The sequence below is a fragment of the Bombyx mandarina genome, chromosome 06 (genome assembly GCF_030267445.1).
Source record: "Bombyx mandarina strain Sakado chromosome 06, ASM3026744v2".
NCBI lineage: Eukaryota > Metazoa > Arthropoda > Insecta > Lepidoptera > Bombycidae > Bombyx > Bombyx mandarina.
In genome coordinates, this window is record NC_143213.1 from 12,987,068 (window position 1) to 13,009,140 (window position 22,073).

General features: G+C 41.5%; 1 protein-coding gene across 2 annotated transcripts in view; it reads left to right on the forward strand.

Annotated features, from left to right (window-relative positions):
* The window catches only part of twin (CCR4-NOT transcription complex subunit 6-like twin), a 215,418-nt gene that overhangs the window by 171,284 nt on the left and 22,061 nt on the right, over nucleotides 1-22,073 (forward strand). For both annotated transcript variants that reach the window (XM_028187894.2, XM_028187893.2), the window contains exon 5: nucleotides 17,873-17,941. In XM_028187894.2, the coding sequence (XP_028043695.1) occupies nucleotides 17,873-17,941 (69 nt within the window). The remainder of the gene's footprint in view (nucleotides 1-17,872; nucleotides 17,942-22,073) is intronic.

Consider the following 22,073-nt stretch of genomic DNA (forward strand, 5'->3'; position numbering starts at 1 on the left):
ATTGACGCCACTAATATACAACATAAGGCCGAAGATGCTTTTTTTATTACTTAGATGGGTGGACGAGCTCACAACCCACCCGGTGTTAAGTGGTTACCGGGTCCCATAGAGATCTACAACTTAATAACACCCACTTTGAGATATGAATTCTATGGTACGGCTATGGAACGGCTGCCCCACTCTTCAAACCGCGACGCATTACTGCTTCATAGCAGAAATAGGCAGTGCGTTGGTACCTACCCTTACGGACTCGCAAGAGGTCTAATCACCAGTAGTTACGCAAATTATAATTTTTCGGGTTTGAATTTTATTACACGATGTTATTCCTTCACCGTGGAAGTCAATCGTGAACATTTAAATACGTATTTCATTACAAAAATCGGTACCAGCCTGCGGGATTCGAACACATCGCTAAATACGAATGCACCGGACGTCTTATACTTTAGGCCACAACGACTTCGTCTTGCTTGCTTATGTTTTTGATATCTGTTCTTATCCTTTTTTTTGTCGTTTGTAATTAAATCATGTGGTGAGCGATACTCACCTCTCGAGTGCAAAGAGTTGAAAAGGAGGCTCGGCAACGTCATAGTGATCTCTTGATACAAGTATATCGCGCTACTTACCCTCTAGACCTGAGAAGCAGTCTTCAACGATGTCACGTCTCAAAGTGTTCACGAACAACTTCCACTATGAGTGTAGTGTTGATGATATCAAAGAGTGGCCAGAATTTGGAATCTTATATATCCCTAACGTGCCAAATTTAGTGGCGCATTTGCTAGTACAGAAAAAACAATTCCTTGTAAACTATATATCTCCATTTAATTTAACACTTTAACGCTACGTCGCAAAAAACTACTTAATTCAATACGTCTATACAAATTAAACATTTTATCGCTAAGCGAATATGCAAATATGAATCCTTGAACTCAATAAGAAAAACCTATAAAATCATAATTAGCCGACTCGCGTTTCGTAAAACTGGTCACAGGATTGCTTCAGAATATTGTTTTAAATGTCATGGATACTTAATTATGTAGATAATTTTTCTTGATCTTGTTTTGTAAAAAACAATATAGCCTGAAATTATAATGTAAGATCTAATCGCTGCGTTCCAGTTGGAATATTTGGATAGTCATTGTTTCACTAGATTAGAGACTACACCCTCATATCTTCTGATTAGGTTTGTTTTTAACTAGTAACCGCCTATCGTTAAATAAATAAGTTAATTCAAATACAAGCTTAAATGTCGCATGATGGAATCATACACGGCTAAATGATATTAGCTGTATGTTTGTATAAAGGTAGATACTCATAATATTAACATCTCGATGTTTAAAGAGGATCTGGAGCGTAATAGTTGCTTGAATAATTTAAGTCATTTTGAACTCCGTTAAATTTAGGGATATGTTTATTTAGCCCAATAATATATCAGTAATGGCTTGTTACAAGAATAGACCCAAAATTTGTGTAAAGTTCAGCCTATAAATTTTAATTACAAATTCTCCGTAGTAATGGTTGTCATTCAACGAAGTTGATGTGGTATATCTAGTGAATTTCAGGAAACATTTAAATTTGGATAGATCTAAAACAGTTATCCTACTGCGACGCCCTATAGATCTAATGCCTAAGCAAAAAGAACGCTCATTCCCCAGTGGAAAATATTCAGCAACAACGAAAGATGATTATGAAAATATTTCTTGTGATCATCATCGTGGCAAATTCGTGACATATTAATTGCACACACATTCTAATGTATAGGTGTATAGCGGTATAGTTGTAATTTGGGGCAAAAACGAAAACTGTATTGACTTGTACTATCATCGTCTTTTGGAACACAATCATATTTGCTTTCTAAGTTAATTGTTATGTATTATACGAAATTTACCAACATGTCATGATGCGGTAAATTTTGAGACTCTCATTAATTACCAGACTTTCAGTCTACTTTAAGACGCGTTTAAGACGCGTTGTAAAGAAAACCGCATACGAGTCAATATTGTTTAGGAAGACGTAAATTAGATCGGAACAAAAATTAATCTCGCTAAATTATGATTTGCGTAATTACTGGTGGTAGGACGTCTTGTAAGTCTGCACGGGTAGGTACCACCACCCTGCTTATTTCTGCCGTGCAGCAGTAATGCGTTTCGGTTTGAAGGGTGGGGCAGCCGTTGTACTGTAAAAAGTGAGACCTCAAAACTCATGTGTCAAAGTGGGTGGGGCGGTTTATAGATATCTATGGGCTTTAGCTATATATAGTTCGTTCAGCCATCAAAGCAATAAAAAACTTTAAGTAACTTTAAGGGTCAATTCCCACTGAAAGAGCAGCGGCCGGCAGCGTCTTTTTGAGGCAAAATATTACAAACTATTTTGAATCTTATCTACGTGATTAAAAAGTTCATAGTCGTTTGAAGGCAAAGGAGGGGTAGCGTGGCGTCGCGAGGCTGCACCAGCCTTCTACCGACTAGTCAAAAGAGGCGCCGCGCGGCTGATCGCGGCGCAGCTAGCTGACGTGCGGCCGACCGCGGTGCAGCTGACAGACTCGCGGCTGCGCGCGAGCGACCATTTCATACCTGCCCGACCTGCCGCTTGCGCATTTCGCGTCATTTTATTAGAGGGTATTAAGTTAGTTTTCAAAGCTACCACGCGGAGACTCATTGCGGCGCCTCGGGATGCCGCGCTGCCTCTCGCGGCGCCGCACTACCCCGCGCGGCGCCACACTGCCTCTTGCGGCGCCGCGCTGTCACTTGCCCTTACGGCCGCTGCGCGCCGCTGCTCTTTCAGTGGGAATTGACCCTAAACATAAGTTCACTAATGATCCCCTTTAAAGTCTGTATTAATGATTTCGTCCACACATAGTCCACTTATTGTAGTAATTTGAGCCCATAGACAAGAGAACCCGAATGCCACCACTTTAAGAAACGTGGTCAAAGTGTTACTTTTCACCTTTTTTCTCTATTATGTAATGCTTTGACTAATAAAAAAAAAACGATTTAGTATCTAATGCGGCCAACGAGATATCGTGTTAAACCGAAAAAACAATAGGCGAAATACTGTTAACACATAAATCTTATCTTTAAAAGGTAAACGCCCGATTTGGTCACTAGGACCAATTCGTAAAATGAGAACAACAAAACACTGTATATACAGGGTGTGAAGGAAGTTGTTTCGACAATAGTGATGATAAATATGGTAATTATGGTAGTGTTGATGATTCTTAATAAAACAAACACAAAAAAAAACGTGAATAAAATATCATACTTACTGGTGGTAGGCCCTCTTGTTAGTCCGCGCGGGTAGGTACCACCGCCCTGCCTATTTCTGCCGTGAAGCAGTAAAGCGTTTCGGTTTGAAGGGTGAGGCAGTCTTTGTAACCATACTTGAGAACTTAGAACTTATATCTCAAGGTGGGTGGCGCATTTATGTTGTAGATGTCTATGAGCTCCAGTAACCACTTAACACCCAGGTGGGCCGTGAGATCGTCCACCCATCTAAGCAATAAAAAAAAACTTCGAATCAGGATTTTTTATTTCAGGATTTTAAACTCGTCTTAGCTTGAAAATTTCTCCTTTCAAACTATGGTCGTCTTACGACCGATGCCACTTTACCTTTTGTAAAGAAATACGTGTACCTAAAACTTACTCACGTTTTCCACGATGAATGATCATCATAAACAAAAATCAAACCCGCAAAATGTATTCTGTTTAATGATTGGTGGTAGGGGGCGTATCTTAAGCTCTAAGTATATTTTCTGCGACATTATGTTGCGAATTAGACTGTCACATATCGTGTCGTGCAAACTTCTCTTATTTGTCGCATTGGACCTCGACACCCGCTTTGTGCTCTGTGATCACGCGCCGCACATCGGTGGAGGCAATTTGTACCTCCGCTCCGTTTTGTATAAATGGACCCTCTCCGCTTTAACAGTCTCTTGATGTGTACGCTCTCTTTAATAATAGGAGGTCGCTTGTCGGTTAACGGTTTAATATGACGTTACCAGCAAAACGGGCGTGGATGCATGAAATGGGCTGTCGTCTGATTTGTTTTGATCCTTTGCATCTACTAACTAACGCTTTGAACACTTAAAACTTACTTACGTTAGGCGGCGGCTTGGCTCTGCTCCTGGCATTACTGAAGTCCATGGGCGACGGTAACCACTTACCATCAGGTGGGCCGTATGCTCGTCTGCCTACAAGGGCAATAAAAAAAATTCAAATCCCAATGACATATCCTCTATTGTTGTTTTCAATTTCTAGAAATATCTAACAGACGCTTGTTACTTTTAGGAGATAATATGTCAAAATCGTTTTCTCATCGCTCCGAGTCTACGCACGCATACAACGACTTGCCCATTTGCGGTATTTGATGGAAGATTGTTCTATTTAAGTGAACGTAAACAACAAGACAGTTTCTAACGTTCGCTTATAATTTATCCTTAGCTTACATCTAAACAACATACATACCCTTCAGGTCATGACATCATAATATATTTTAACTACAAAAGGAACATTGACTCGAGTCTCTCTCGGACAGACGAACCTCAACAAAAGCAACCTTTCACCGAGATCGTTAAATGAATTAGCTAATCAATCAACATGATCTGCGTATCAGTCAAGAGAGTTCGTTCACCTCTTCATTCAAGGTCTGTACGTTATTAAAAGGTCCACAGCGACCCACACGCAGTAGTATGCACATTTCCAAGTACGATGCACTAAGTTGAAGGAATGAGAGCGCGTGATATGAATACAAGTGCCACTATCTTATGAGTGTAGATTTTATCGGCCCGTAAAAACATCCGTAGAATTCCGCCACACCCTCGTAGTCCGAGCTAACAAATTGAATCACCACAATGATATACTGTTATCTTTAGTATATTTGTGGTTTTTTTTTTTTTTTTTTATGATTGAAAGTTTACTGGTGGCCCGAAGGCCTTTCCAGTTTCACCAGGACAGGTGGGCGAGCTAAGGCTCAGCCAAGAGGGGTGGGATTTGCTAACAACTGCCCGAGCGCCTCCGAAGGAGACCTAACAACTCAAGAGCAATTGTTTCGCGAATGAATCTACTACCGGATCGGAATCGCGACCCGCTGAGAAGATCCGGCGAGAAACTCAGCGGGCTGATGCATGGGTTAGGTTGCACGTCGACCTCTTTGTCGAGTTCGACGAGTACGGTTACCGGGGTCCCTAAGCCTGCCCCTAGTATTAGAGCTGAAGGCATCTAATGCAAAGGTTATTGGATCTGATGGATCCGTAAGGACGTGTCTAGGGCGTCGACGGTGACTGGCTCCTGCATGATCAGGATTCGGAGAGTAGTCAGCGGCGGCAACGATAAGGCGATTATCATGACGCATAGCCTTATCGAAGTATCGTTCCGACGCTGACTTCATGTATTTCCGAATTGATTCGAGGCCCAGGTCGTCGTGTAGGTCAACGTTCCTCACGAACCACGGAGCGCCGACAGCTAACCTGCAAAAGCGGGATTGTAGGGATTGGAGGGTGTCTATGTGTGTGCGGGCCGCGTGAGCGAACACCACACTCGCGTAAGTCATGACGGGCCTTATGCAAGTTTTGTAAAGTGTCACCTTGTTCCGAAGGGACATTTTACTCCGCTTACAGATCATGGGGTAGAGTCTACCGAGAATAAACGCGGCACGGTCACGGACTGATTTTATATGCGGGCGGAATGTCATCGATGCATCCAGGGTAACGCCCAGGTACTTGACCTTCCTGGCCCAGGGTATGGGTTGTCTAAAGAGAGTAATCGGGGGTGTGAGATTCCTCCTCCTAATCCGGGAGGAAATCCGTGTGGAGCTTCCCCTCTGAAATAGCACCGCAGTACTTTTCGCTGGGTTGATGTCTATGCGCCATTTTCGGAACCACTGTCCTAGGGCTAGGGCTGCGCTCTGAAGCTTCTTCGCGATTAGGGACTTATTTCTACTAGAATAGTAAACAGTCGTGTCGTCGGCGAATAAAGCTAAATGGGTCGGCGGCGACCGGGGAATATCGTTGACGAATAAGCTAAATAGGAGGGGTGAGAGGACAGAGCCTTGCGGGACTCCAGCTGTGAGAGGTCGTGGGGAGGAGCGGGTTCCCTCGACTCGATATCGAAAAGAGCGGTTCGACAAGAAGTCCCGTATGATGAGCACGAGACTATCCGGCACGCCCATGTTGAATAGTTTGAAAATCAAACCATTGTGCCAGACTTTGTCGAACGCTTTTGCGACGTCGAAGAAGAGAGCTCCCGTGTATAACGGTTTTGGTCGATTAAGCCCCACAAGAATGTGCTCCGTGAGGCGGTGCACCTGTTGAACGCATGAATGATTTGTACGGAATCCGAATTGTTCATCGATGAGAATGCCCTTGGATGAGACGAAATCTCTGAGGCGCTTGTAGAGCAGACGCTCATACAGTTTGCCTAGAGACATGAGGAGGCTAATCGGGCGGTAGCTCGTCGGATGATTTTTTGGTTTACCGGGTTTATGTATGCCGATAACGTCCGCTTCTTTCCACACCGCGGGAAAGATACAGTTCGCCATAGCGGCATTGAAAATAGATGCCAACATCACGATGAGTTGGACGGGTAGAAGTTTAATAACGCGGTTAGATATACCGTCGGAACCGGGAGCCTTGCGAGGACGTAGGTCTTTGATCAAGTCTTTAACTTCCATCGGGGTGACGGGTGGTAACGCATCCGAGGGTGGCAAGGAGGCTCTGCGTTCTACCTCACTGTCTACTAATTCTACATGAACAGGGTCCACGGATTGAGTGCTGGGCGTGCACTGGGTTTGCAATGTATCGGCCAGCAGCTCTGCTTTTTCGTCATCATCAAAGGCCGCGAGTCGGCCTGAGGGGCCTACGAGGGGGGCATAGTTACTACCGTATCCGATTTGAGAGTACGAGCTAAGCGGTAGTAAGACCTTTGGGAGGGCGCGAGTCCTTCTAAGAAATCAGACCATCTGGCATCTCGGACTTCGGCGATGCGAGACTTTACGTCGCGTTGTAGGGCACGCATTCGAATACGATTTTCCGCGGTAGGATACCTGTCGTAGGCGCGTATCGAGGCGTTCTTAGCTCTAAGGAGTTCCCTAATATCGTCGGACAAATTGAAGCGGTGAAGGAAGTCCTCCGCTACAACTTGTTTCGATGACCTATCTAATGTCGAGGTGATGTGTGATGTTAAGATGTCTATGGCTTCAGCGGTATCCTGAGGAGACGGGGTAGAGTCCGGGTTAAACGGGAGCGATGGTGGATCAGATTCAGCCAGGCTGATGCCCAGCGTGTGCCAATCCACCACAGTCCTCGTGACGGGAACGGAATCGGGAGCGCGACCGAGCTTCATGACGACGGGACGGTGGTCTGAATCTAACTCTGAAACTACTTCGATCGAGTGTAAGCGCAGAGTTACGTTTTTTAATAACGCTATGTCGAGTATATCCGGGCGATGCGCGATATTTAGCGGGTAGTGAGTCGGGGTTAACGGAGCGACGATATCGAAGGCGAGATCATCGACTAACGCGTCAAGCCGCCTGCCATTCGGGGTTGTGGTGTGTGAGTTCCACCTGATGTGTTTACAATTTAGGTCGCCCGCCAGAATGACAGAGCTCCCCATACCGAGCAGCGCCTCAATATCACTGCTTAGAACGATCTTATCCGGTGGAAGATAAACGGACGCGATAACGATCGGCGCGTGTCCCGTCAGTGAGATTCGGCACACTGATGCTTCGATATTAGCGAGCGCGGGAGGATCGAGCGGGACGCAATGCAGGGCTCTTCTATAGTAAATAACGGTACCACCACCACGGGCAGAGAGCCTGTCGTTCCTGACCATGTTATAGTTCGCGATTTTAGGGTCACGGCGCGCGGGCTTAAGTAGGGTCTCCTGCACTAAGAAAATGTCAATTTGATGGTCACGCAAAAAATCACAAACCTGATCACGTTGATTTGCGAGACCGTAAGCGTTAAAAAATCCTATTGTTACGGATAAGGGTTTTATTCTACTAATGTACGCCATTGATTACCGGCGGAGTGAGGGGAGGACGTACGTATTTAACGACGCGTATACGTCAGCGTATTCTTGCACAACGGCGATGAAATGTTGTGCAGTGGAGGCGGCGCGAATGGCGTCACCCAAAGCGTTAACACGCTCAAAGTTAATCGACTGAAAAAAGTCAATCGCTAGAGCGAGATTTTCGGACGCGGTCGGAGGGCAGGTCGCGGGGGAGGGACGTATCGCGGGGGTGGGACGAGTCGCGGGGGAGAGAGTTGTAGCCGTGTTCGTGTACGGCAACGGTTTAGCCCAAGCCGAGACGCTGGGCACCGACGCCGGCACGAAAGCAGGCTTAGCCTTCGGCACAGAGGGTACCGTGGCTTTGATGTCTGGGCCGGAAGCTCGGAGGCGGTTTTGACGGGCGACGCGGCGATTTATTTTTGGAGCTCGGGGGCATCCACGGTAGTTCGCGGGGTGACCTTGTGTTCGGCACAGGACACAGCTAGGCGGTTCCGTCGCGGTTTTTTGGTCGCGAGCGCAGAGGGCCGTGGCGTGATCGCCCAAACACTTAACACATCGGGGGCGCGCGTGACAGTTACGGGAAGAGTGCCCGTACAGTTGGCAGTTATGGCACTGACTAGGAGTGCCTTTTTTATGGGGGACTTCGACGGCAATACCGGAGAGCCTACAGACGGTCCGAATGTTAAAAATTTGCTTACCCTCGGGGTAGGCTGGAGGGCGACTAAAACCATATTGTATGGCTCCCTACCGCGGCCGGTGTGCATGCGGTGCACGGAATTTACTGGTAGGCCTTGTTCTATCAGATCTGCCTTGACGAGATCGGCATCTAGCTCCTTCGGGATTCCACGTATGACAACGCGGAGTTCGCGCTCCTCCTGGAGCGTATAAGTGTGGAAACTTATACGCTCCTTTCGGAGGTAACTTGAGAGGGCCCTATGGTCGTCGGGTGTCGTTACTTTTATTTGAATCCCGTTGGCGAGATTACGGGCGCTGGCAAAATTAATATTTTTGGCCTTAAGGGCCAGGGAAACTCGGTCCCAAGCTGCCTTCTCTTGAAGGATAACCGGGGGAGGGGTCTGAGTTTTAGATTGCGCCACCGGTCGCGGCGACGGAGTGGCACGGGCTGGAGGCGCAACGGGAGTCTGAGGGCGGGGGCGCGACGCGTTCGCGGCTTTGCTAATTTTAGCGGCCGCGAGAGCTCGAGACTCCGCGGCACGCTTCTTACCCTTTTGTACCAGGGTGAATCCATCCGTCGATGAGGCGGGGGCGAGGTCGACCTCCATCTCCGAGTCAGAGTCGGAGGACGAGGAGGCGGGCGCAGGTGACCTACAAGCAGGAGTTTTGGAGGGCGCGACGGAGGCCGCGGATGATCGCGCTGCTGGAACGGTGGCCACGGCGGACGACGCAGTAGTTTTACTCGCCAGTATAGGCGACGCGAGAACGGCAGGCACGACGGAGGCTGCGGTGCTCGATGTAGACGCTTTGCACGAAGGCGACGCAGGAGCAGCGAGCACGGCGGAGTCTTCGAGAGAGCTCGCAGTGTGATTGGCCTTGAAAGCCAGAAACTCTGAGGCGAGCTGTGGGTGACGAAGTCGGAGGAATTCCACGAATACAGCGTCCATGAATATTTGTGGTTTGAATGCCTTCTAAATTGCCTGCTTTGGCTCGAATGCTATAGAGGATACAAAATTGTTTAGTAACAATCATAATATGTTATTACATTAACATAAATTTTAATAAAGTGCCTTCAGTTTATTAGATCCAAGCATACAATTTGTTGGAGCATTGTGTTTTTGTATTATAGTTTAGTAACAATATTGTTTTGCGGACTTGTCCATTAGCGACAAAGAAATACTTGGGTGATTTACGACGGGCATCGTCCGATTGATGGAGCCGTGTCTCTGTAAATGAAACAGTCTGACGGTAGCCGTTCGCCGGTTTATGACTACGATATATCTGATGGCAATTTGAATGCTCAGACAAATGCTAGTGTCACCTTAACACAATACTCTTTTCTATATAAAAAATGTCTCGGAATGCTGTTTATTCCTTCATGGATTTACCTTTTTTTATTGCCGTAACGTTGTAGGCAGACGAGCATACGGCCCACCTGATGGTGAGTGGTTATCGTCGCCCATGGACTTCAGCAATGCCAGGGGCAGAGCGAAGCCGCTGCCGCCTACCTTTTTCCTTTTTCTTTTTTTTCCCTACCTATGCTGATAACCTTGAGAGGCTATTTCAGCTGCTCCCTGACGTGTAGGTGAGCTCACGTTGCTCAAACCGGAGTGTTACTAACACTGACCCTAGCAATAGCAGTGCTTCGCAGGATCTACCACCGGATTGGAAACGCGTCCCACTGCAGAAGATCCTTCGAGAAACTCAGTGGGCAAGATTTACCTGTTGGTTTTCCGACGCACTAAATCACGTAATACGCTCTTAAAGACGGCCCACGTGGGCATGAGCTCTCGTTTTGTTTTTTTCCCGGTAGCAAGCACATCGTTCGTCATTACGTGTTTATCATTCGTCTGGCCTTGGCCGTGAACGCGGGGACACGGTGGCGCGTGAGCAAACACAGTGAGACCGTACACGAGTGTTTGCAATGTGAATTTCAGATTGACATCACCAAAAAAAAATAGGCATTGTGAGCTCTTGAATACATCATCGGCGCAGTAAAAAAACTGATTAATTCGAAACCGTATTTTATTAGACATTACTTATATCGTATTTTAGACGTACATGCGACTTGAGGTTACTGCAAAATGTAAGTGTTAAACATATTCTAGTATATTTGTGCTTGTGAGTTGAATAAAATCTATATATTAATACGTGAAGCAAAAACTTTGTATCCCTTTTTACTAAAATTGCGCGGACAGAGGAGTATGAAATTTTCTACACTTATAGAGAATATAGAGAAGAAGTGCACAATGCTAATACTTTTTAAAATAATGCAGAAAAGATACATTAAATCAATAAAGAAAAAATTACACATACTGCATACCATGTATTTGACGCACACACGCATGCATACTATTTATTGTCAAACTTTTGTTCATGACGTCTGTTGTCAAATTGAGAATATATTAAATATTGTATGTCTTTGTTAATATTTTTATAGTGTAGTCTTGGCGAAATTTGTGATTATAGAAGTATAAAATACAATCATAATAGTGTACAACTTACAATTCCAATTAATTATAGTCGAATTTCGACTACTGCGGGACCTCTAGTATATCTTAAACGATAAAAGGGTTCTTACAAAATTACGTGGTGGAAAAATTTACAAAGAATTTAATACGCGATTTTGTTGAATTCAATATTTTTACAGCATCGTTTATTTATGTACGCACATACAAGATGTGCGCTTCGGTCTCGCCCGCGTTTAAATCTATATTCCAAAAAAATTAAATTTGGTAATTTTACGTATTATTGAATATAGATTAAAAAAATCTTCATTAGAATTCGTTTAGCTATTTTTGAGTCATTGCGTAACAAATATTTAAACATACAAACATTTATATATTTGTACTATTAGTTAGTACCTATAGTTTTTTGTTCAACTTTTTACGATATTTTATTGTTGGTGTAAATGACGTAAAATTATAAGAATTACAAGTAAAAGATTCGGTTTGAATTTAATCCGAGACAATAATACAATTGATTTTAGTCCAAAATCAACAGTGCTTAGTATCTGAAATATTGTCTACACTTGCAAGTATCATCAATAATTTACAGTTTTCGATCATTTAAATATAATATATAACATTATTTGTGTTTTATACATTTTAAAATAATATCATTAAAATATCCCGCCTTACCGGGTATCGTTAACTTTTGTATCGTAGTCAACTATTATGACAGTCATCAATCTGAGACTTCATATTCTCGGTAAGCGTAGTTTTGTTATGTTTTTGCGGTATACGTTATCTTAATCAAACAATATTTTTTTTTGGGAATTGTGACGTAAACGTTATTATTAAAGCTTTATGATAAAATCTCCGTCAGGGGTCATCGGACCGATCTCTAAAACTTACAACATTCTTGTGAAAACTAACCATCTTGCGAAAATTAGCTTGCAATTAAACAACCATTTTGGTTTTTTGTTTGTTTTGCGTAACGACCTGTTTGTGTATTTAGAACATAGACATTCCCGATCCTGCGGAAAGAATGGAAAGCAGTCGACGTCGCCCAAAACACGTCATCTCGGATCCTCCCGATCCACTAACGGCGCTTTTAGGTACCTCAAGCACCGGTCACCGTTCTCGTCGAACCCGTCGCTTGCGACGAAGGGCTCGACTAGTAAATTAACCCTCAGACACAGCCCACTAAGTTTCTCGTCGGATCTTCTCAGTGGGTCGCGTTTCCGATCCGGTGGTAGATTCTGCGAAGCACGGCTCTCAAGACTACCAGTTTAGGTAGGAAAAAAAAAAAAAACATACATGTTTCTCTGAATCATTTCGAAGCGGTGCAGAAACGATCAAGATTACGTGCGCGAAGAATTTTTGTGCAGCATAAAAACGATTCGCCTATTGAATTCACAAAATATAACATTCATTACTGTCACATTACCGGAATGAATATGTGCAGTAGCGTCACATAAATGCACGATGGTAAACTTTATGAGAGCTTTTGAAGTCGGATCACGCAGAACTCCCACAAATCTACCTATTTCTGGATGGTATTTTTGCAATCTATACTTAATATTATAAAGCTGAAGAGTTTGTTTGTTTGAACGCACTAATCTCAGGAACTTTTGGTCCGTTTTGAAAAATTCTCTCAGTGTTAGATAAGTCATTTATTGAAGAAGGCTATAAGGCTATATAACATCACGGTAAGGCCAATTCTTAATACAAGTGGAGCACCAATAAATAATGTTTCAAAATAGGGGTTTAAATAGCTCCTTAAAATTTTATTATATAATTCAAAAATATTTTCATTTTCTACGTAAATGAAGAGGCGCGTAAAATTTAGCGTTATGCCAAAGCAACTATTCCACACGGACGGAGTCGCGGGCAAAAGCTAATTTTACTTATAAAAAGTCACGTAGGTACCTACAACACGGCAATTAGTTGAAATCTGTCGAATTTTGCTTACGAAACATAATTTCGTTAGTTTGCATTCGTTGGTGAAGCACGACCATTGTAATTATATACCCATACGTGCTAAGGGTGTGGCGCAACAGGCCGTAACACCGGTTTTGGCTCGATTGGCTCCTCGACGTCTAGCGAATTTAAATCTCATTGAATTTAATATGTTTCGGTTTGAATCGTTTAACCCTGTTATAGCCTTTATTGTATACAGAGTTTAAATTACATTTATGTAATGCTTAGTATGCTATTCGTATTTGGAACTTGTTATACCTTATCCTGATCTATATGGTGTCGTTTACCTTGGTTTTCCTTTTAAATAGCTCGCATGGGCGCATGACGCTCGTAAACATTGCAGCTGAAGTCTCGTATTCCAGGATTGTGATAACGAACAATTTTATGCAGATGCGTAACTAAGATAAGGGAGCTCCTGTTTTGCAAATGTCAAGTGGTGTCATACGATGGGCGTTCTCACGGTAGCTCTAGAGTGATGAGAGGAGAAAGCCTTATCTCATGTATCGGAGCGCGAACAATGTGGAGAGCGTGCCGATGCTTATCACAAAGTGCCTATCTAGTGTTTCTAGTGCTCTTTCGACTTTCACTCGCTTCCATTACCAATGGTGTGTTGTTTCTTGCACTGTGTCTGTGCCTGTTTTGTCTTGTTAGCTTTGTCAGAAGCCACTACAAGCGGGATATGTTGAACTGCTTCATGTGAAAGTCTCTGTCATAACGTTTTGTTTTAATACACTTTCCTCAGTACTAAATATAGAAGGCGACGGTTTTACATACAGATTTCATTCGGAATATGTAAAGTAGATTACTCGTCGGCCCACGGTAGGCTGAGAGGGCTTTTGTAACGTTAATATTCAATAAGACATCCATTAAAGCCCATTGTGTTGCAATCGGTTATGGCTGTTGGGGGACGCCAGTTCCTTTGGCCTCGCCTATTAGAGTGGTCTTGTCGTGATTTAGTGCAGGGACGAAGCCCGTACGCAGCCCACGACTGTAATTACAAAGTCTAATGAGGCGACTATGATGATGCCTCTTCGTTCGGTTTCAATGACGCGTCTGAGTTTGGGTCGACGTCTTACCCCTACGAAATGCATATCAGATTACAATCATTAAATCCGATAACTTTGTGCACAGAAAAAAAAACAACGGATACAGATAGAGATGTGGCCAAATAAAAGCGGAATAACACAAAAAAAACTCAAGACAGAATTGGATTACGACGAACAAAAAACAGAGTCTGATGCTATCTCACACTGATCTCTGCTTACAACTTATTAAACTTGGGAGGCGGTTCAAATTAATATTTTTATTAATCCAAGCAGATATTGATCTGGACACGGAAAGGTTATTTCAATGTTAGGAATTAGTTACGTAATTACAGTTGAAGCGAATGTTTTAATATCATGATTTACGCACGAGTGCCTGCGATGTAGTGTGGACAGCATATCAGCAAAAAAGAATACATTAATATCTATGTCATTCCGTGATTGCCTTTCTAGTGAATCCTTTCTGAGTAAAAAAAGAACATGTAAATTTATTCTAATGTTTTTAGTGATGTAACTTTTTTAAATCTTTTTTTTTATTGCTTTATTCGGTGGACGAGCTTACAGCCCACCTGGTGATAAGGGGTTACTGGAGCCCATAGGCATCTACAACGTAAATGCGCCACCAACCCTGAAATATAAGTTTTAAGGTCTCAGTATAGTTACAACGGCTGCAACACCCTTCAAAGCGAAACGCATTACTGCTTCACGCCAGAAATAGGCAGGGTGGTGGTACGTACCCGCGCGGACTCACAAGAGCTCCTACCATCATTGAAGGTGGAAGGTGTTTACGTTCCATCCGATCGTAAATTGTTACTGTTACTCACGAAAATCAGTAGCAGTAACGGAGCTACCGGTGTCTAGCACTGAAGTATTTTTCTAAATCCTATCCAGTGCTAGATTGTGTTTGGAAAAATTATCTCTGAAATCGCGCTACGAGTAACCGCAATTCTGCGTAAGGGACTGTTCATTTGGTGGGTGGTCCGATAGTTAAAAGGAGATAGCAAATTACGTCAAACGACTAAAACACGTTTTGCTCTTCCTAATCGCTGGTAACCTAAAGTCTGGTAGGTGAGCTTACGGGCCCAAGCTGAGAGAGAGGTTATTTAACACTGGTCCTAGCAAGAGCAATACTTCGCGAATCTACCACTGAATGGGAATCGCAACCCGCTGAGAAGATCCGGCGAGAAACTCGAAGGCTCCAAAAGCACTAGCCATCGAACATACGGTGCAGAACATAGACCACTAAATTCCACACAGACCCAGAGGCTCCAAAGACGAATGAAACATAATTTCAAAACGAATAGCGTAATGAATTTTTAATGAATTGTCATCGATCATTCGAAGGTAACTTGATAACGGTTAATTGATGAAAGGCGATTTGAAAACTTGTAGATTTAATTATGCAAATCGTTTGACAGTTTTTTTTTCGCGTAAGTTGTCGTCAATCATGAGTTTTTACATGCGACTTCTTTACGATCGAGAAATGAGATCGCTCAGACAAGTACATGACAAGTTGCTGTAGTTGTTTATCAATGGGTATTTCAACTATATTAATATGCAAATCAGATTAGGATACTACCTTTTATTTTTAAAATTTTTAAAGACTCTTTTATAATAAAGTATGGTAGTTAGCGAACATGTCGCGGAGATTAAGAAGCTTTCGTTTTTTTCATGTTTTCTTTGTTCATGTATTAGCTGCAGCTTTGTTTGTTTTTGTCTTTTGATCTTATCGGCTGTCGTTTCTGTATCTTCGCTTGATGCGTACAATGCGAAACTTGCTTTAATAGCAACAGTAGATAAGATATATGGACGTTAATTAAGACTGTTTTTCTCTGTATAGTTTTACTGATGCATAATCTGGGCTAATGGGACTTAAAATATGAAGTATTTGTAATTAAAGTTGCCTTCATAGAGTATGTAACGTATCCCTAGAGGGTGAGGCGGGTATCCCTAGAGTTGAATCACAAAGGCATAAGTGACAATTGACTCGCTGGTGCCGCAGTTATCGTCCCTGACTGTTGCGCCAAGGGTCGTGGGTTTGATTCCCACATCGGGCAAACGTTTAATGAATAGGTCAGTTTGCTGTTTGAGTGTTTATTATTTATATATGTATATATTTAAACGTATATAAGTATGTATGCCAGTCTCTGGGACCCATAATACAGGGAATCTTAAATTAGGACCGGATAATTGTGCGTAATTTGTTCCCAATTATGTATGTTATTACTATAAGTTATTATTATATCTTCCTTCGAGAAGACGTCGTGGCCTAAAGGATAAGACGTCCGGTGCATTCGTATGTAGCGATGCACCGGTGTTTGAATCCCGCAGGCGGGTACCAATTTTTCTAATGAAATACGTACTCAACAAATGTTCACGATTGACTTCCACGGTGAAGGAATAACATCGTGTAATAAAAACCAAACCCGCAAAATTATAATTTGCGTAATCACTGGTGGTAGGACCTCTTGTGAGTCCGCACGGGTAGGTACCACCACCCCGCCTATTTCCGCCGTGAAGCAGTAATGCGTTTCGGTTCGAAGGGTGGGGGTAGTCGTTGTAACTATACTGAGACCTTAGAACTTATATCTCGAGGGGGGTGGCGCATTTACGTTGTAGATGTCTATGGGCTCCAGTAACCATTTAACAACAGGTGGGCTGTGAGATCGTCCATCGAACCTTTCACTTTCATTCTTGGACCACTAGTATTTCTAATAGAAGTTATCACGATAGATTCAGCTACGCAATTTAGGTGATTTTTTGTCGGTGCGTCGACATTTGTATGTCGATACAATTGATTTCGGATTTATTTTTTGTATTCGCTATTTAAAATAATTTTCAAATCGTTTCCGGGTACCGTTTTAATATATTATTATATAAAAAAATCTTATCGATGTTTGATCGATGAAAAGAACAATGAAACGCCTTTTTTCGTGTCTTTGTTCATACAAGAACACAAATCGAAACGAAAGATGCTTAGCGACCGATACAAATGATTCTGACGGTTTTTGCTTCAGCAAATGAAATATGAGAGGTTTCTGCCACCGTTTTTATGATAGAGCCAATCGCGAATATAAGACACAATACAAACATGCACGATTCACGATTTGCAACAATAACGGTTGTTTCATTACATATTTCATAGTTTTTTTTATCTAGTTTCTCAATAGGTACATTTGTTTGAAATTCAAACATTTTTTTTTTTATTGCTTAGATGGGTGGACGAGCTGTGGTTACTGGAGCCCATAGACATCTACAACGTAAATGCGCCACCCACCTTGAGATGGAAGTTCTAAGGTCTCAGTATAGTTACAACGGCTGCCCCACCCTTCAAACCGAAACGCATTACTGCTTCACGGCAGAAATAGGCGGGGTGGTAGTACCTACTATACTGCTTTTAAATAATAATTATAATTAACATTCTGCACTCCTACTCTATATATATATTTTATTGCCCTTGTAGGTAGACGAGCATACGGCCCACCTGATGGTGAGTGGTTACCGTCGCCCATGGACTTCAGCAATGCCAGGGGCAGAGCCCAGCCGCTGCCTACCGATATTCTCTATAATATAGATACCTATATTCTCTATAAGTGTGGAAAATTCCATACACTTCCGCCCGCGCAATTTTCGTAAAAAGGGGTACAAAGTTTTTGCTTCACGTATTAATATTTACATAAATGCGTATTTATTTTTTTATTATAATTTAAAATTGATTTTGTTACAGTTTCTGCAACATTACCGCCGCAGAGACCTTGGATACCGCTAACGCGACCGAACAGGACTCGTCCGACTTGTGAGTATTTATCACGTTATTTTTTTTTATACGATCAATTTAAATGTCACGTTTCTATCGTTTAATTTCAAACTATATTTTTAATGAAACTATCTCGGATACCTGAACACGAGCAATTGATGTAAGTGAATATTTGAGAGTGCTATACATATAAGTAGAATGGCAGGCAAGTGTGTGAGTAATTGTGTACACATTTTGCCTGTTTACTCATTTATGTCTTTTGAATAAACTAAAAATATCTTAATCTGAGTTGGTCATTGGAAATCAAAAATTTTCGCGGTGACGAACGTTGAAAACGTGTAGTCACCGATAGATAAACCGAGAGATTTCTCTATAGAATATTTTACCTTAAACCTCACCTCTTATCATAATTATTTAAAAAAAAAATTGTATATGTCTGAGAAGCCACAATTATTAACACCATCGTCAGACATCATAGGGGCGAATAGGGTGATCGAGCTTAGCAGACGAAACGTATGACAGTTCTTAGGACGGAGGTACCGCTCGTCAAGAAGGCTGGTTGGTAAGTGTGATGGCGTCTACACGCCTCCATGGGCTAGGCTCTGTCGTAGCACGAAGTTAGGCGAGTTCCGACGATACCGCAATCGTGCTGCCATCTCTCGGGAATCGTGCTGCGTTTCGTTTAGCTACCAAACTAATGATCGTCTCCGACATATCGTCTTTTCGCATTAAAATTAGTGTACAATTTCTAAAAATATTTGAAAATAGTTAATATGCGGAATCATTTGGTATCACCAGTATTTTTTCATAAATACTGTCAAAAGATCGTAGTTTAGTTTTAGCTTTTTTTGTTTAGTTTACCTATGTTTTGACTACTATTTACAAAATTAATACATAATTTTTACTTACTTGAAAAGACAGATAATGTAACTGATAAAAAATAAAAAGTAAATGTAGCATAGATGAAAATATCACATGCTAAACTTTTAAATCACTCTCCTGTAAAATTAGTAAGTTTTGAGATTATACAATTTTAATGCGAGTAGACGATATATATTATTAATCCAATGAATACAAAGCAAAAAGTCATAAACTTTCTCAACTATGTAGGTAATTGTAGTTCCAACACCTAAGTTGCACCTCGTAACTAAAGGATTAATTGCCTATTAATCCGATGCCATCGCACGTAAGTGCATCGTTCGCTCGACTAATGCTAGTACTGCAGTGGTAAGTCGAGATGTTACGACGCGATAACAATAAGCTAAAAGGTTCATCATTAATAAAATGTCACAGTGGAGCACGTATAAGGCGCGGCGTGTATCCCCACTATATATTATTAAACTTACGTACGTAATATGATTAATATGAGCTTTAGAAAGAAATTTTAATTACCGGTAATAAACAGGTTTAATTTTTCAGAAAATATTAATAATATATGTACTATTAATGACCAAATATGAATAGATTGCGTGTAAAATTCAATTAGCAAAACCTACCAAAAATAAAGTGAAGATTTAAGGAAGCAGAATTCTAATTGAATGTAAAAGTTAAAGTTAATCTTTGGTGAAACATGCTTATAAAGACGTAAATAGCGTCTCTTGAAAAATTGTATCGTAGAAAAATAAAAAATATATGTACATATATCTGCGCAGATGATAAACACATACCTACATCATTAATAAACATTAATTAGAAGAAAACGCCGTACTTCGAAGGGCTCCAGTAACCACTTAACACCAGGTGGGCCGTGAGCTCGTCCACCCATCTAATCAATAAAAAATAAATAAATAAAAAACCCGCTGTTTGTTGGTATTGTTTGGAATTATTAGCCCCTCCCGTTAATGTAACGTGATAATTGTCTGTTTGGTTTGGTTAATGAGAACATCCTATCCTTTCGTCCTAATATTATATTTTCTCTATCTCGCACTGCCTTCCTTCCCTACTAGAATCTAGACTATTTACATGAGTTTATATTGTATTAAATAGTATATAATTAACGAAAATTAGTTCTATCCACTATAGAATCTAACTAACAATATAAAATTTTAGGGCTAACCTATTTGATAGTTACCAAACTCATTCTAAAAAATAATTAAATCCTACCCTAGTTACATACACACACAAATATTATATTATGAAAGACTTATTCAATTCCAGATCGGAGATGAATAGCAAACTTTATATCGTCATAAGGAATGCGATGTGTTTTTAGAATTTCCAAGCGCTTTAGTTATACCCATTGATAAATTCATTGCTACTTTAACTTATTTCAATTACGATGGGATTAAAAAGCATTTTGATCGCGATAAATATTTGTTGAGTGTCCATAAAATCTCCGTGCCTCGTGATTACCATCGATCGCCTGTGATTTTTATCCGTATTGGACGGTATGTGATGACGGTATGTGATGCCAAGATCCCACGCAATGCTTGATAAGCAGATCTTTAAAGAATTAAAGGAGGAAACTCAGATAAACCATCACATTCGTAATGTTCAAAAAGGCATCGATAATGTTTTACCTACGTGTTGTGTACGCTTTAATCTGTTCAAACTCTAACTGGGACGTATGCAGGGGACTTTTGGCGGGAACGCGAGGAGCGAAGTTGTGTGATTTGTTTTATTTTGTCTATCTAGTGTTTCTTCAGGTTTAAATGTAGAATAACGGTGGTTTATTAACTGTTTAGTATCTGTGAAAGTGCACAAATGTGGGAAAATGAAACAAAGCCGCTGAACGTAATTCTCGGGATCCTCCAAAAAGTCCACTGAAATAGTCTCAGGAAGTGACCACCATTTTGCTGAGATTATATTTCATCCCATATCATTTCATTTTATGCCATGTTTCATATTAATCAACTTCATTTCATTTCATAATATCATTTTTCATATAAAAAAGATTTCATCAAAATTAAAATAAGACTTGACCTAAAGGTCCAGGTTACCAGGTCATAAAATCACTTAAAAAAAAAGATGTATGCAAGAAGTGATCTGTGAACTGAATCGAGCGATCGATTTAATCAGGATCACGGTCACATGGAATTGCCCTTCGCTTCTCGCACAATGCACAATGCGAGACCTTTGAGTAAGAGACCCATCCATGAAACCTTGCCAGTTTTTATAATTTCCTAGTATTATTAAAGACTAGCGGACCGCCCCGGCTTCGCTTGTGTAGTAGCGCACGCGATGTAAAGAATTTTAGGTATTTTTTGTACACATTGGTTTACATTATTGGAGTTTTAGTAAGAATCTCTAATTTTTATGAAATTTTTATTAATATATAGCCTATGTCACCCGGGGATAGTGTAGCTTTCCAACAGTGAAATAATTTTGTAAATCGGTTCAATAGTTTCAGAGCCAATTCAATACAAACAAACAATCAAATCTTTCCTCTTTATGATATTAGTATAGAAGTATACATTTCGGTACAATAAATATTGCTATTCGTTTTATACGAAGGAAATTATTTTTCATTCAACTTAATGTTTTGCGAATACCTATTAAAACTTATTAGAAACCTTGGAAGCTCTTTGAATAGAATGTAAAAAAAACCTAGGCTTATGCCCGTTCATTAATAAAAATAACTTAAACTTAGGAATTTATACACAGGGGAGAACCAGCATCTTGCCATGTCACGGAAAATGTCCCTCGGAGATTATTACCACAAGATACCTTGTGTATTCGCGTACGCCGGGGTTATAACAATTCCGCAAAATGGTCGTATTTTTATATTCCGTTTTATTTTTCGGGGTTTACGGTCTCGACTCTGTCTCCGCCTGCACATAAACAGTTTTATGTCGCTTCAACGTTTCTTGACTTGGACAACGTTTACGTGATTCGTTCATTTACTAACTATTCTGTTTACCTAATAGATTTATCCCATATAAATCACTTAGGTAAAGAGATGGCTGAACTGTAATATAAATTGTGGAAACGAAGCGTTTGTTTGTGGTGATTTGATATGTAGGACAGTCGTACTGATGCAATCGAAATTTCAATCTAATGTCTCAATGTACATTGTGGTATCCATCGACTTTTTTATTGCCTTTGTTGGCAGACGAGCACACGGCCCACCCGATGGTAAGTGATTACCGTCGCTCATGGGCGTCAGCAATGCCAGGGGCAGAGCCAAGCCGCTGCCTACCAACCGACTACCAATATTACTTACTTATTAACA